Here is a 17579-nt window from a genome sequence, read left to right as displayed (position 1 = left end):
ATATAAATATGCACTGCCTTTCCTAGAACAATGGATTAGGGAGATGCTATAAAATGAGAGGATTGGAATTTAACTAGACTTTAAAAATACTGAGGCATATATGGGCTATTTGAGAGCATAGTAGACTCATTACTATGGCGCAAAGGTCAAGCACAAAGAGTAATTATATTGAAGAATTGATGTTAGTGGTGATGCTAGGTAGAAAAATACAAGATTCTATTCCTCGTCTGACCAATTTAATCTATTTACTAATGACTCTGAAGTAATAATTGCTTCCTTATTAAACTCACTTATAGAGATAATTAATTTTATAAGAGATCAACATAGGTATATAATTTGAGTATGTGTTATACAGCTTTATGTATATGTATGTATACATGCATATGCATGTCAATAGACTGAAATAATATGCTTAGTTTAACAAGGTAAATATTAAAAGGACAGATCAAAAGTTTTACCTGGGTGCAAAACAGTCAGGCTTTGCTTTAACTATATAAAATGCAAAAAGGACCAGGGTTTGAACTGAGTGTAAGATCCATGAGAGTGAACTTCACTTGCTTCAGTTTTGTTACATTAAATACGAGGTAAATGTTATGAATATTATTCTCTTCTGGACTCCCTAGACATACTGGGATGTGAATTCAATATTTGAAGCCACTCATTAATGAAGAAATTGATAAGTTAATCAGAACAGTCTGTATCTGTATATTTGGTGCTTAAAAGCAAGCCTGTTGGTAAAAATGAAGAACATTGATAGATTAATTATAATAGTCTGCATCTGTATATCTGGTGTTTAAAAAATAAGCCTACTGATGTTAAGAAAAATGTTAAAAATGATAATACTAACAATAAAAGTGGAAACTAGCATTCGTTGAATCTTTATAATATATCAGCTACTACCCAGAGCTTAGTGTGACAGATTATAACAATCTCACAACAACCTAATTAGGCATTGTCATCCTGACATTTTAAACTAAAAAGAGCAGAAATATTTTACCAAAGATACTACCAAAGATCATTGAGGACACACACATATGCACATGTGCACTCGCGCACACACACACACACACACACACATACACACACATTCAGCCCAGTTCAATTCCAATGTAGGGATGTTGATTCAGGTGTGTTCACTAAAGCCACGATTTGCACCATAGTAAGGAAGATGTTAAAGGAGACAGGATTTTTCCCCACTTTATTTAAACACCATGGTTTACAAAGGTGTTCTTTGTTACAGGCATTCAATATTCCAACACCAATCCCACAACCGCTGTCACCTTCCCTCCACCACTGTCTCAATGTTCCCAACCACCCCTTAAGCCTGTCCCTGTAGTTGGCCCACAGTAATTCATTTTATATTGCATATTACCACAAAGTGATTAACAAAATGATAAAAAAAAAAACCAAAGATTTCCATAGATAGAAATTTGTGAAAATTGTCATATATAATTATGGGGACACTAAGTCCTTGTCTGAGGGTTTGCTAAGCTGTTGTTGCAAGTTAAGCCTTCTGTGTTAATGTTTTGGTTAGTGAAGATTGGCTGTCTTCCATGTTACATCCCATCTGATCTGGTGTACTACCATTGGGATGGCAGTGTTGTAGAGTTTGGGGATGTTGTTGCACAGTTATGGATGGAGCCATATGCTTCAAAAACTATAGAAGAGTTAAGTGGGCAGTTCAGTCAGAGGCATAGTGGCGACTCTGCAGTGTGGGAGCGGCTGCTAGGGCTTTGTTAGGGTGGGAGCTGGCCCACCCACTCCGAGATTGCCCCAGGGTCTCAGCTAGGACTGGGTATCTGAGAAATTTTTGTAGCTAGTTGTTCAAGATTTCTTTATGAGTCTCTGGAACAAGGCCGGTAGATGAGCTTACATGGTGGTGGTAGTTGGATGTGGGCATGACTTCTGGGTCTTCCAGAAGTACGGAGAGGCGTGGCATGTCACCCTTCCCAACTGTGAGAGGGCCTGGAGTTTTCAGCCACAAGGAGCCGTGTACCTGAAGTTTTGGGCAGATTCGGTTCTCTGTGGAGCTCCATCCTGAGGCAATAGGTCTGGAGGCATGGTGGCAGCTTTGGGGTGTTGCAGCAGCTTCTGGGGCTCTGTTTGGGCAGGAGCTGGCCTGCCCAGCTTAGAGATTTTCCCAGAGAGATTTTTGTCTATTATCCCAAGGCCTGTTTGGTGGGACATGTTCTAGGAGCTAGCAAAGAGCCAGGCCACAGTGTGCATGCAGAGAACGTTTCCTTTTGTAAAATTTAATGAGATGGATTACAGAATCTTTGGAAAGGCCTTAGAACACATACTTGAAGTTCTGTCTCCAGAGATTAATACTAAAGTGGGAGGACTGAAGAATTGTTCCTGCTCCTCCTGCCGTGTGTTGGAAAGACACCTACAGCTGTGTACATTGCTCCAGCTTGCATTCTGCAGCAGCAAATGGACTCCACAAACTCGGTTCACTGAATTCTTATACCACATGTTAGACTGGTGGACTGATGCATCCCCAGTGCATCTGTAGTGCTAGCTGCAAGAGAGTCTAGAAACATCACCTTGACAAGTAATTCAGATGTTTCAGTCTAGAAATATCACCTTGACCTTTCTGTAATTCAGAAAGAGAAATAGAAGGTAGTTAGAATAGGTACTTAGCATTTGTACTGACCAAAGTGGGAAAGAAACATATTAATCCTGTCCTCAACTGCTATGCCTTTACTTTATACTCATTATTTCTTAACCATAATAGTAACTATTGAAACCTCAGCCTCACCTGACCGTCCAAACACTACCTTGTGTAACCTGGTGACTGCCAAGCCCTGCCTCACAACAATAAACAAAATACTGCAGAGTACAAATCACTGAGAATATTAAACTACTGAGACACAAACTTGTATGCTACATACAGTAACATTTCCCCTGATTTATAATTCCCAGAACTAGATGAGAACATTTCTGTGGAGGCAGTGCTTTCTGAATCCCTGCTTCAGGGGGAACCCAAGCCCCCTGCAAGCCCTAGACTTTGCTTTCTGCTGCCTGATCCCCAGCCCTCAGAATCTGGACATCTGCAATAAGTACCAAAAAATCAGATTCCCAAAGAATTAAATATTTTGTAGACAAAAAATAAAAAGACAGATGTATCATTCTAAAGACAAAGGCTTAACAGATGATAATTTTCAACTTTATTGACTAAAAGTATAAAAAAGATTTAATGACCTAATATACTGCTAATTTTTTTTCTTTTTGGGTCACAGCCAGCTATGCACAGGGGATACTCCTGGCTTGTGCACTCAGGGATTACTCCTGGCGGTGTGCAGGGGACCATACAGGATCCTGGGAGTTCGAACCCAGGTCTGCTGCAAGCAAGGCAAAGGCCTTACTCACTGTGCTATCGCTCCAGCCCCATATTGCTTAATTTTTAAGTCTAAAGACTGTTCCATTCCATTTCTTATTTCTCAGGGAGATTATCTAAAACCTCATGATTTCCTTTTTCATAAAGTCTAATTGAATACATATTTATTGCAGATACTAAGTATCTAGAAGGATTTGCTAAGTTTAAGAATGATAGTACTCAGAGCTGGAGTACTTTCTGTGCTAGCATGAGGTCCCAGACTCAATCTCCAGCATCACTGGGAGTCACCTGTGAGTACTGAGGCTGGGCATGGTCCCCTAGCTTGATAGGATGGCCCCCAAATCAAAACAATCCAAAAATGCTTCTATTTTATACTAATTCGAGTAGATTGCTTTTCTGTCTCGAATCTTGTAATAAATCCTTTGTATGTAGTTCCTATAATAAGTAATACATGTTTAACATTTTTTTTCTTTTTGGATCACACCTGGCGATGCACAGGGGTCACTCCTAGCTCTGCACTCAGGAATCACCCCTGGCGGTGCTCAGGGGACCATATGGGATGCTGGGAATCGAACCCAGGTCGGCCGCGTGCAAGGCAAACACCCTACTCGCTGTGCTATCGCTCCAGCCCCTACATGTTTAACATTTTACCATAACTTAAATTCTTAAGTATTTAGACACAATTAATTCATAGTCTCTAATCACTTTATAGGTGCCCCATAGTTTCCCCTCTCTCCTTTTCTATTCTATTGATTTTTTTCATTTTACTTCCTATTATTCTGTCAGAAAACTTGTGCTTCCTATTATGTACAACATACAAAAGGTGCATGAATTCTAGGACTCTGGAATATACAAAGTACTATAGATGAATGCTTTTTGCATCCAGTTCTTAATCCCAAAGAAAATGAGTTTGAAATTCACCATGGATGCTATTACCACCGCACTTAGTTATGCTTCATAAAATGTGGCCCAGGAACTTGTGGGGATCCCACAGGACCCTTTTAAGGATCTGTGATGTCAAAACTATTTTCATATGATCCTTATTTCATTTTGCCTACTTTTTTCATTTCCTCATGAGTGAAAAATGCCTTTTAAAGGCTGCAAAACCTTTAGTCACTCTAATGTAATAATATGTCATGAATTTATTGCTTTTTGGAATGCACAGCTAGTTTTGCATATGCTCATTCTTAATTTCTAAAATTTTGAGAGCCCTATTCTCTTGATAGCAAAAACTCTTTGAGATCCTCAATAATTTTAAAGAATTCTTGAAATCAAAAATGATTAGGGACTGTGGTATAGATCAGAGATTGTAAGTGAGAGGAGGAACTCTGTTACCCCTCTATAGGGAAGGGGGGGATTGGATACTAAAGAAGAACTTTAGGTGCCAAAATAATTTTGGAATACTAAAGTGGTATTTAGGGGCTGAGAATCAAATATACTAAATTACTTTAAAAATATTATACAATCGGGGCTGGGCCAATAGCACAGCGGGTAGGGCGTTTGCCTTGCACTCGGCCGACCCGGGTTCGAATCCCAGCATCCCATATGGTCCCCTGAGCACTGCCAGGGGTAATTCCTGAGTGCAAAGCCAGGAGTAAACCCTGTGCATTGCCAGGCATGACCCAAAAAGCAAAAAAAAAAATTATACAATCTTAAATAGTGAAAAGTTTCCTATATCCTGAGTGATTAGACACAGTTATAAGTTTAGATTTAAAAATCTAATTGATAATTATCTGAGCAAGTTCTAAGTTTGCAAGTGGCTGCCATTTACACAATAAATGTCAAAGACTTCAGGTTTGCCTCCAAGATACTTCATTCTCAATATTTCTCTGATTTATTCCATTAATCCTTCTATACTTATTCTGCCTTACAAACAGGGATTATGAACACACCAACTTTTTGACCAAACTCTTCTTTGTCCGGAACAACTTTTCTATAGATATACACTTGTCCTTCGCCTTCATTTCTTTTCTTGTAGGGTGCGGAATCACAACTGGCTGCATTAAGGCTAATTCCTGGCTCTGCACTCAAGGATCACTCATGTTTAGAGGGCCATGTGGAATGTTGGGGATCGGTCACGTGCAAGGCAAATGCTCTACCCTCTAAATGGCCCCAACTTTATTCATTTCCTTTCCCAGCCTTCATCTTCTCCATGAGTCTTACTCTGGCCACTTCAGTTAAATGAATAAACTCTGCTGCTCCCTGACACTTCTCTGACCTCTTATTCTGCACTATTTTCCATGGACATATATCACTATCTAACATAGAATGAAATAAACTGATTTATTATGTTCAGTGTTTGTTATTTTTCCTTTCCCTCCTCAATGTAAGTGAAATCCAAGAAAGCAGAGTCCCCACCCTTAAGCCCTCCAGGAATGATCCCTGAGCACAGAACTGGGAGTAAACCCCTAAACACAGCCTGGTGTGGCCCAAAAAAACAAAGGAAAATAGGAGGGGGGAGAAGGAAAGGAAAGGAATAGAAAGGAACAAAGTAGACTCATTTCTCTATTTGTAATATGACTAGGTACGTAGTAGTAGACCATTAGTAATTATTTGTTAAACAATTCAAGATGTCATTTTATTACAAACAATTTCTCTTTATTTCTCTTTTATAATAGGACTAAGGCATTATATTAAATTTTGAGATCATGTGTGATCAATTTTTTTGTCAGAATAGTCAGAAAGGTGTTGTAAACTCTATTTTAACTATTAAGATAAAATATGTATTAGACCTAGTGAGTCAAGAACCACAACTCTAAGGGGTCAATTTCCCTGCCACACTGAAACCTGCTTCGTGACTTCATGAGAAAAGAAAAACCCTATCATTATTACTCAGTCCCAGAATCAGACCCAGTGGGGACCTAGTGACGAGTGTCAGTTAATGTAATTCTACCAATCAGATGTTTAAAATATGTTTAGGTCAGTCGATGAAAAAGATTAAGGTCAAAGCCCCATCTCCAGTGATAACGGGAGGATTAGAAGATGTCTCCAACATACATTGCTCTTTGTTCTGGTGGACCCTATGGAATTCCCCCAACTATAACATTGTTATATGTTACGATTAAAATTCTGGTTGGTAGGAAGAACAGATGGCCACCTTGATTGTAATTTAAAAAAAAAAAGATTAAAGTATAGTCATTTCAAACTGGCAACTGAGAAAATTAAACCAAAGAGCTTAATTTGTGCAAGTTAGACCCCAAATAAAAGGCCCCCAGGGGTATGAATTGTATTCTGTGCTCCTGAAAGCCTCCACCTCTTCAGAGATCTGGCAACAAAGAGGAAGTTACTGAGTTCTTGGTGCCCTTCCCTCCCCCACCACAGACACACATGCACACATTTTTATAACACATCACATTCTGAAAATGGTGCTCCTTTTCAGCAACAGAATGACCCTGGGTAAAGCCTACTACTGATGGATCAGGATTGACTCCGTATTCTGAGAGCAACCATATCATTCAGTGTCTTTTGAGTGGCCTTCATGCTCACACCAATAGTTTGCACAATCTGAAGTTGTCCACTGGTCCGTTAAACAGAGAGCAAGCAAGGCAGGGTGGGGCAAGACTTCCCCACAGTTCTTTCTCAGTATGTCGATGTTATGACCTCAAGAGCAAGGGTGAAGAGTGAGGGAGAATTAGCAGTGAGCGTGTGCCATTAAATCCTCAGTGCTGTTTGGAAGATTGTCACAAAAGATGCCCATTGGCAACAAATCTGAGGTTTGTTTTTATTGTTACAGAAATGGCTTTTCACCATAAGAAAAATTGAATAGAGTCTATGCTCTAAAATGTGTTATAGATTTCATTTTATGAGCTAGGGTAAAATGAATCTCTTCCAAATTTTAATGCACTTGGGATATATTCTTTTCCCATAAAAATATATAGGGAAAATTAATACTTAGTATTCACTATAATTTGGGTAAAAGTGTCAATTGTGACTACTAAGACCCTAGAGTGGAGCAATATTGTCTTGGATAGATAGATATGTTTTGTGTTTAAAGACGCTATTAAAAGAATATAGATGTTAAAGATTCCTTATCAGAAATTGTTCGTCTTCTTTTCATACAATTACCCTTCAGTTCTAGAATTGTTGGTGACCAAGAGAGAAGGACCATCGATCACCAGGATCAAGTCCACTGGGGCTAAATGTTTGCCTCCTTCCCTTCTTGTTCTAGGTTTATAGTAAGATGTCTTCCTTCTCATTGCATTTATTGCAACCTTTGCATACCTTTATTATAGCACTCACAACCCTGCATTATAAATGTGTATTTCTTTGTCCATCATGCCCGCTAAATTGTGCCTACTTGGAGAGCAGACTCGAACTTAATTATATTCCTAATTCTGGGGTGAGAAGAGCACACACTCAATAAATAACAAATGTATCAAAAGGTTTTCCTATCTCTCCCTTTGGGAAATTGTCAACTTGGAAAATTTCCATGTTCTCAAGCAAAGCTAAGCTCTCTTTTAGCTGTCATGGTGGGGAATGCAATCAACCCCACTGCCCCCAGACCTCCACTCCCCACTCAGCTCTGATACAATTTCTGTCTTCCAGACAGACCAAGATCTCTAATTTCTTGCTTTATGAAAGGAAGAGAAAGGCACTTTCCTTTTTTTGCCAAAATGGTAAAGGAAGTAAAGGGAGAGCGCCCAGGTCTACTTTATTTAGCCTTATGACAGGAGTGAGTAAGGAGATAACAGATTGTACAGTTTTGTGTTCCTATACATTTTAGGCTTTGTAAGTAATTAAAAATTATGACACCAAAAATACACTTTAATTTTGGATGCTGCCTTCATGCCTTGCACTTCTGGCCATACGGTACAGGAGAGAATCATTCTCGAGGGTGACAGCACCCCACGCTGCAGCATGTCACGGTCTCGTGTGCCTACCGAGAGCCACACGCCATCCTGGAGTCGACCCTGTTCCTCAGATCCTGTCAGCAAGCTAAGCGGCATATCACCAGTATCTAACTCGGATGATAAAAAGGATGAAAAGAAGGAATAATTGCGGAGATAATTAATGGTTAGGTCCATCACTGGTTTTTCTGTGATTGTTTTCATTTGTTTAAGTGGCACATAATCAAGGCTGCAAAATTTAGGAACTGAAAAGCCAGTCGTTTAAAGCATCATTAGCAAAGCAGATAAGCACATTATCTATGTATAGCCACTTTTAAAAAATAAAGCCATGGTGTGTGCTTTTTAGTGGTAAGTTTATAGAATTTAATATTGTGTATTTACTATTATTTTAGTAGAAATTCTGTTAATTTTTAATTACATTTGAATCATACAGTGGCGGAAGGATACTTTCTAAATTAGTCAAAAATAACCACGTAAAGACCTGATGTTGGCATCCAATGATAACTTTAAAATAGATCATTTTTGAAAGGAAAAGACGACCTTATACAGAAAATTGCCTGATTTTCTTCTTACGTTAATTTCTCTCATCTGTTTCTAAACATCCCATGCACATTTTGTTGGACATTTCTTATTCTTGGTGGGGGTAGAGATGGGGTGGGGGCGGGGAGAATGTTGAGGGAAGACATGCCTCACTTGGCTAAGTTCAATTATTTATTTTCCATGTCCAGACCCTTAATTTTCTCCCTTTCACCTCCATTACTCTCTCTAACTTATATCCAAATAGTAGTGATCCGACAATGTTCTGCCTTAGCTTAAACCCTTCCAAATTCCTGAGCATTTAGAATTCAAATCAATCCTAAAAAGACCTGCTACCTTTCCTGTGCCTTGCCATTATCCATCCCTTTTCCCTTTATTCCTGAGCATTCCTCCAGTCACTCTGGCTACACGGACATTCCTAGATACATCATACACAGCCACTTACCTGACCTTTCCATGATCTGTTGCTATAGTCAACGCAAGGCCCACTCTTTGGACTCATTTCTTTGCCTACATGTCACTTTCTCTCTGAGAACTTTTCTGGCACTCCCTTTATAAATATGGGCTGGGGAGATGTCATAGGAGGTGAGGCATTTGCCTTGTGTGCAACTGAATCTACAAGCCTGGTTAAAATCCCTATAAGTATCTGTGGGTAGATCTCCCCCAAAATAAACAAATTAAAATTGCAACTAGATTTACTTTCTATTTTTTCCCTTCAGCATTTTCCATTTCTAAAATGCTATGAAATGTTCTTTTTTGTCATGTTTCACCTCAAAAATCTATTTCCTTACATCAGGATTTTTAAAAAAGTGGGTGGGAAATAAAGAGTGGATGTGGGGATGGGGTGTGACATCCTGAGGCCGAGGGTACATAAGTAATGTAGAGGAACGGTATAGATATGTAACTATGGATGTATACCCAAACCATGGAGTCAAAAACACCAGAAACAGGACATCCAAAGCATAAGAATCAACATAAAAATGTGTTGTCAAAGTGATAGGCTGAAGGCCTGGGGGATGGGAGGGAATCTGGAGACACTGGTGAAATGAAGTTAACATTGGTGGTGGGACTGGTGCTGAACTATTGTATGTCTAAAACTCACCTATGAGGAACTTGTAAATCATGATGTCTTAAAAATATGTTTTAAAAATTAAAAATAAAAAGGAATACCAATCCCTAAAAAGTCATGAGTTCCCAGTCAGTATGGTCAAACAGATACAAATTGTGTGTGGTTTCTTCCCATTCTGTGGATGCTAATATGCACACCATGAAAGATCCTATTCCCTGAGATAATAAAAACTTTTTGACAAATTGTAAAGATAATTTCAAAAGTCAAAACTTCAGTGAACAAAGATTAGCGTACAAAGCTGTTTTACGCAAATTTGTTTCCTCAACACATAGAACACTGCCTGCTACTTGACAAGGTGGAAGAAGCTGTACTCAGAGCATTACCCAATCAGTCTCGAGTGTGACCCACTGATATGGCATAGTTATTGGAAAAGGTTTTGCCTCGAGGCTCACATTTAAATATTATTTATGTAAAGGGAGCAGACATTTTAGGGGAATATTAAGGACCAGAAAGGTCAGCTGGACCTGAGTTTTAAGTAATACCTCTAGTGCTCACAGCCTAGATGATCTGGTGAGTTGTATAATCGCCCAGTCTCGGTTCCCTCATCTACAAAATTGAAGTAGCAAAAGTACCTTTCCTTAGAATAGTCATCAAATTTGTCTTATAAACTAAAAACTTAGTGTTTGCAGTCATAATAATCAGCACCAATATTACCCTTTGTTACTATATTTTTGTGTAAATATTTTATATATGCTTACTCTTAGGACCAGAACATTAGGTTTGGGACTTGTTTCTGGCTATGTTTGTGGTTTAAAGTTCATTTCAGTATTTTAAATTTTTTGTTTGAAAAGCATTACTTAAATCTTTTATTTATTACAATGCCTTGCTAGCATGCTATATATTTTACTAGTCCCTTCTATTACCTCTGGTAGGAACCATTATTGTCACTGTTACAGGCATAATGAAGGATTGGGGTCACCATGTGAATTTCAATGCCATCTTACTTGTCTTCACATTTTAGGTCCTTTCTCCCAACTAAGGCTTGGCTTTGAGCTTTATTGCCTTCTACAGAGCTCTGGAAGTTCATGACGTATTTGAGAATTCATACAGTGTGATAGAGTAAGGGGCTTAAAGGGTCTGGGATGGGAAATGAGACTATATAACCATATTCCAGGCCATATGGTACAGATGGGATGAGTTCTCATCTATAGGCATGGGATGAGTTCAAAAGTACTAAATTTGAGGATAAGTTTTTGAAAAAGGGTAAAATGACAGAATATATATTGATTAGTTCTTGTCAGTGAGCACAGTTTACTATTAAAGATGACTGTAAACTCAGCAAGAATAATAGATTTCAGCTAGAGAAAAATCAGTATAAATGAAAGCCGTGTTAAATAGTAGTTTTTGCCCATGATGGTACACCACTGGAATTTTAGAATAGTAAAATGATTGAGAAGTGACTTCAGAAGGTGCTCAAACTGCCTATGGTGCAGAAATGTTTCTAGTGCCTTAACACTTTTAATGCAAAGAAGTGAATGAGAGAGTAAATTGATGTGATTGATGACAAATATATTGCTGCTCCCTCTGAATGGTCTGGGAAAATAGCGAAACTGTGAAAAAATAAGGATAGCCCACTGCCTCGTGTTCATAACTTAAGTTAGAGTGATCAAGATGAACAGATTTTGTTCTTTAAGATCTTTTAGCCAATCACGGACTTCAGATCTTCTTTGTCAGCAAATAAAGATATAGTAACAAAGAAAGTGGTGACTTGGGAGACTTTCCATGGGGTCGATTAAAACTATCGGAAGCCTTTTATGTGACTTACTGTAATTCCTGTTGAAAAAGAAAAATTAAGAAAATACTTTCATCCTTGCTTGTGTAAGTTTCAAATACATTTTCTCCCATTGACACTGATCTCAGGAGTTTATCTTTGTGTTTTGCTATTAGAGAAGCAGTATAATTTTAACATACTCTATTATTTGTTGTTGATCATTCAAAGGCAAGTTAAGCTGAATCAATTGAAATAGAATAGCAATTGAAATAAAGAAAATGAAAGTCAGAGAACAAAATACCAAAAGTGCTGTATTAAGAGGAAGACCCAGGAAGAATGTGAGAATTATGCATTCTCTTTGAGTTAATGTTCCCAAACCTAGTCATTTAAGCTAAAGTTCTATCTAAAGTGAAAATAAAATTGTTATCTTTTGACATAAAATAAATGTCATAAATATATCTTTAGTTTTCACTCTCATTGTTACAGGTATATATTTTATTTCTCCAGTTCTTTTCTAAACTATTGGATATTGTAACTTATGTCCTCTGCTCTTGTACTTAGACATTGTTATACAACACAAAACTAAGATGGAAAGAAGATATATGATATAAATATTAAGAATAAATGGTGTTTTCCCAAGAATAGTAGAAATAAGTACCAGGAGGTTGTCACCATGGCTTGGAGGCTGTTCTCTCATCCTGGGCAACTCAGAGAAGGGAACAGCAAGTAAAATGTGGTTGTTGGTCATATGGGGGAAAGATGATGCGGGCCAAATATAGACTAGAGACTGAACGCAATGGCCACTCAACACCTTTATTGCAAACCACAACACCTAATCAGAGAGAGAGAACAAAAGGGAATACCCTGCCATAGTGGCAGTGTGGGGTGGGGGGAGACGGGACTGGGAAGGGGGGGTGGGATGTTGGGTTTACTGGTGGTGGAGAATGGGCACTGGTGAAGGGATGGGTTATCAAACTTTGTAAGGGAGAAACATGAGCACAAAAATGTATAAATCTGTAACTGTACCCTCACGTTGACTCACTAATTAAAAATAAACTATAAAAAAAAAAAAAAAAAAAAAAAAAAAAAAAAAAAAAGAATAAATGGTGTTTTGAAGATTGTTTTAATCTACTTTTTATGCTTGCATATGAATTTTAGGAGAAAGAAATACATTGTTGGTAAAATCCATGGCTATGTGTTTTAATAAAAAATATAATTCTGTTTTGAATAGTATATTTCATGGTGTGTCTGAGTTGTAAATGAGTGTGTTTGCAGGCAGGGCAAGAGAAATAAAAAGATGATCAGGGAAAGATCATGTAGATGCTGAGTCACAAGTATAATTTTCACCACATCTTGAAGATTTTCACTCCTGTATTTTCCTTGAAAACAATTTGCAAAATCAAAAATTGAGACTACTACATTAATGTTAAATTAAGCAATTGTCCTGTGATATGTGAGGTTCCTGAATTAACACATATATAAAATCTTTTTAATATAGGGGCCGGAGCGATAGCACAGCGGGTAGGGCGTTTGCCTTATATGCGGCCGACCTGGGTTCGATCCCCGGCATCCCATATGGTCCCCCAAGCACTGCCAGGAGCAATTCCTGAGTGCAAAGCCAGGAGTAACCCCTGAGCATCGCTGGGTGTGACCCAAAAAGCAAAAAAAAAAAATCTTTTTAATATAAAAATAATGGATTCAATTAAAAGTGACTCAAAGTTGATATAGTTCATGTTAAGAATTACAATATGGAAAGTAAATACTCTGTATGGGAATGCATAGCTCATCTGTCACTAGTAGCTAATGATTCCTTCCTATTAAAATTTAATTAAAAATTTTAAATGATATTTTAGCTTTCAAAGAAGTATAAACTATTGTGATTACAATTCACAATGCATTTAAACAATTATTCTTTATCACTAAAGTTAATCATATGCACATTAACCTCTTATGTAGTATAAATCAATATTATAGTTTAAAAGATATGACCTCTGGACAGCTTTGTCTAAATATTGATTTCATTGTCATTTGTATAAGGTATCAAACAAATTACATGCTGCACTAATATCATTAATGCTGCCCCCAAAGAGCATCTGACTTTATGGTTTCTTATAACTCAGGACATAACATTACAAAAATATTGAGGATATTCCTAAAGTGCTGAATGGAGAAGCTTTGACTGTGGCAGAATTAAATCACTGTAAACAGATGATAATTTGTTACTCTTAGTGTACCCAAAATACTGCTCTTTAACATGCAGATATGTTGTTGAACTTAATTTCCAAATGGCAGAATTTTTTCCTGTTCCAAATTTAACTTACCTTTTGGTGATACTGTAGATATTTCAGAAGACAATATTAAATCCCATTACAATGTTAAAATTCTGTAGTATAATAGTTTGTCCAAAATAAACTTGCATATAATTTTCTATTACAAGTTGCTAGTGAGTCAGTTGGTTTGGACAAATATCTGCATAGAATGACCTTTCAAATGGTCACTGAAGAATTAAATAAAGTGGATTTGTGCTGGACAAACATCACTCATAATTGGCGGAAAAATAACTTTTGTAAAAATAATTATAAATTTTTATGTCAGCTATACAATTTCCTCCCTTTTGCTTCTTGCAGGTTATAATTTACTATGAATCACTGTTGTTAACATCAACTAGTCTTTTGTTCCAACTATTGTTGTTCTTAATTTTTTTGAAGTGTGCTTTTCTCTTTGTTTTTGGTATGATATTTTTAGAAATGGTGTAGATTAGAATCCTGACATGGTAACCTCTAGATTCTATTTATACTAAAAATGTGCCCCCTAATCTCTTCTCAGGTAAAAGTGACCCATTTTGTGTAGTTGAACTGAACAATGATAGGCTACTAACACATACTGTCTACAAAAATCTCAATCCTGAGTGGAACAAAGTCTTCACGTTGTAAGTAGCCATTGTTTCGAACTCACTTATAGCAAGAGGCATTAAATGGTATTTATTTTTTTGAGAATTTGTATGTGTATTAATTCTTAATTGGTTAACTGCTCAATTCATCTGGCCTGCCTTTGATACCAACAATGAATTTGATAATCATATTAGCTTCCTGGTAGTGAAACCTGGGATAAGAGTATGCTATTTCCCCCTCACCACCCTGTTCTCATATTTTTCCCCAAAAACTTTGCTTTTCATATGAGTTGACTGAGTAAGGATTAACTGAATGCCCATACTGCTTCTTCCTTTTATACTTTCTATTGAAATCCTCTCCAATTGCATTGACATGAAGGAGGACAAAGCTCTGTTTGTTCCATTGCTCAAATCAGCAAACAATCCCGTCTCAAATTCAGCAGATGCTTTAGTTTGGGTTTGTTGCATTTTAGCACAATAAGAATATTAAGTATTGTCCTAGTTACCAAAAACACTCTTTGAGTTAATTTTTCTTTTGTTTTAAAAAGTTTGTCAGCCTTTTGGATCATGCACTGTCAAAGCTGACTATGCTACAGTAAAGTATTTATTTCCTAAACGTTTTTTTTTTTCTTCCCCAAATGGGCTACAGAAATGAACTCTGAACAAAGAAAAACTCTCCAGACAGAAGTGCTTCTTAAAAGTTTCTAACACAGTTTTTATTTTTTTAATATGAAAAACTGCTAGATTCCTCATGAATTTCTTAAAAATTCCCCTGCATAAGAGCCAGTAACCAATCAACTTCAATTATCTGGCCAATTTATCTTAAAGGAATTCCACATTTTTATAAGAGATGAAAGACTGATCACGAACTTACATGCCTTAGACTACTGAGGAGAGTGTTATTATTTTTTCTGGGATGCATAATTGAATGAATAGGTTTGATTATTATCAAAACCATTAATTGATTGTGCCCTGATAAAGCCTTTTCTCACATATGGTTGTGGTCTTTTAGTAATGAATTTATTCATGTTTTATTTTCTCTTAATTCATGTTTTCTTGGTAAACGGTTTGATCAAAGAATCAATGCTGTCAACAATTGTGGCTTATTTACCAGAAACAAAAATATGAAGAGCTCACACAGTTGTTTATTAACTTACATTCTCTTTGGAACATAATGGAACACTATGTAATTTCTAAATCCGAGGGTGGTACAACTAGCTATCAGTGTTACATTTCTCCATTCTGTTTGCAGTGTTGGTTAATTTTGAATGTAAACCTAACAAATATAAGTCCCAGTTTCGGTGAGAGCTATAAACAAAAAAAGGAGATACCCTAAGATTAAAAAAAAGAAAAACCATATAAGAATGCAATGTGAATCTTGCTGATATTGATCCTTATAGTAGTATATTAGAAAGATAGTAATTAGTAGGATAGTGAGAAGTGGAAAAATAGTCTAAAAACATCAGTGCCACTTATTATTTGTGTGATTCCTATGTGGTGTCTTATTCTGTGTGAATCCAGAATCATGTTTCTTTAGAAAGTTGTAACTTGAAATTACAATGGTATTCAGAGTCCCAGATAATAGAACCATCACTGAAGGTCTACTAAGGTGTATTATGGGAAATTCTGTCAGACAGCAAGGTATCTTGTCTATGTAAATAACAGACATTAAACACACACACAACTCACACACACACACACACACAATCAGCTGGAGCTACCTAAAGTTTCAAAAGCATTTTTTTTCTGGTTCTTGTTCACCACTGATGGAGCCTTTTCTTCTGGTGTATATTTATTATGCAGCAACATTAAAGATATCCATTCGGTTCTTGAAGTGACCGTGTATGATGAAGATCGGGACCGAAGTGCTGACTTCCTGGGCAAAGTTGCTATTCCATTGCTGTCTGTAAGTTTTATTCACCTGACACTTGGCTCTGTGTTGCTTTTGCTCAAGGAAGGGGGAGAGAGAGAGAGAGAGAGATAGGAAAGAAAAAAAAAGCCCACGCTCCGCTCTCTATCTGTCATTTCTCCAACCCAGGTCTGTAATAAGGAACACTAAAAATTTTAACATACTCAATTCACGGCCATGTTGAGTCCCATGATAGTTAATTTTTCCTGACAGACTTGATCCTGGTAATGAACAGGTACTTGTCAGAATTGCCACAGTTGTTTTGGGTTCTCTGTCAGTTTCAGCAGCTGGGGGTCAGGGGTCGGCGGGGGAGTGTATTCAGCGGAGACCGCGAGACAGACGGCTGTCATGTCCTTTTCCCGCAGATTCAAAATGGTGAACAGAAAGCCTACGTCTTGAAAAACAAGCAGCTGACAGGGCCAACAAAGGGGGTCATCTATCTTGAAATAGATGTGATTTTTAATGCTGTAAGTCTTAACTTTGGCTTTTTTGTACCGCTAAAGAGTTCAGTTTCATGAAAGCTTTTGTTCCTGATTTGTAGAGAATTTCTGTCATTCCTCATTTTCTCTCCCCCTTGATGTCTCCGGGAGGCTCGGCGCGGCCCCTGCCCGGCACACACCCGCCGCCGCCGCCGCGAGGTGCCGCCGCCGCCGCTGCCGGCCGGCGCGAGGCGCGGGCGCGCGTGCGGGGGCCACCGCGGGCATTGATATTTCATGAGCACGGCAGCCAGCACTTTGAAACTTTAGAAATGATTGCAAATTGAACCGCGTGAAAAAAAAAGAGCTTGTAAACAATGGTAATCTATGAATTCATAACAGACACATGTGTTGATGTGTAGGTGAAAGCCAGCTTACGAACATTAATACCCAAAGAACAGAAGTACATTGAAGAGGAAAACAGACTCTCTAAACAGGTAAAAAAAAAAAAAAAAAAGGCAAGGAAAGATTAATCCCTCTGGGAAGACCTGATTGTATCTGTGAAGCATCTTAGTCAATTCCAATAAACTTTGGAGGTGTGGATTGGGGGGAGACGAGGGGGTTTGGGGTCGTCTGCTTGTGCGAAATGGCTTTCTTCCCTTTCCCCCACCCCCCTTTTCTCTTCCTCTCTTCCCTTCCTTTTCTTTAAAGATCAAACAAGGACAATACCAAACTAATAAATTGAACGGGGGTGGTCAGAGAGGGAAGGGAATATGGTCAGGCACGGCAGAGAATGGCGACGT

General features: G+C 37.9%; 1 protein-coding gene across 1 annotated transcript in view; it reads left to right on the top strand.

Moving 5' to 3' along the window:
• Positions 1–17579, top strand: part of MCTP1 (multiple C2 and transmembrane domain containing 1) — a 670427-nt gene that overhangs the window by 462713 nt on the left and 190135 nt on the right. Inside the window, exons 11-14 of the mRNA XM_055131251.1 lie at positions 14388–14490; positions 16255–16357; positions 16726–16827; positions 17199–17273. Of these exons, the coding sequence (XP_054987226.1) occupies positions 14388–14490; positions 16255–16357; positions 16726–16827; positions 17199–17273 (383 nt within the window). The remainder of the gene's footprint in view (positions 1–14387; positions 14491–16254; positions 16358–16725; positions 16828–17198; positions 17274–17579) is intronic.

This window comes from Sorex araneus, chromosome 1 (genome assembly GCF_027595985.1).
Source record: "Sorex araneus isolate mSorAra2 chromosome 1, mSorAra2.pri, whole genome shotgun sequence".
Taxonomy (NCBI): domain Eukaryota; kingdom Metazoa; phylum Chordata; class Mammalia; order Eulipotyphla; family Soricidae; genus Sorex; species Sorex araneus.
Note: the sequence above shows the minus strand (reverse complement) of the source record. Positions and strands in the feature narration are given on the sequence as shown.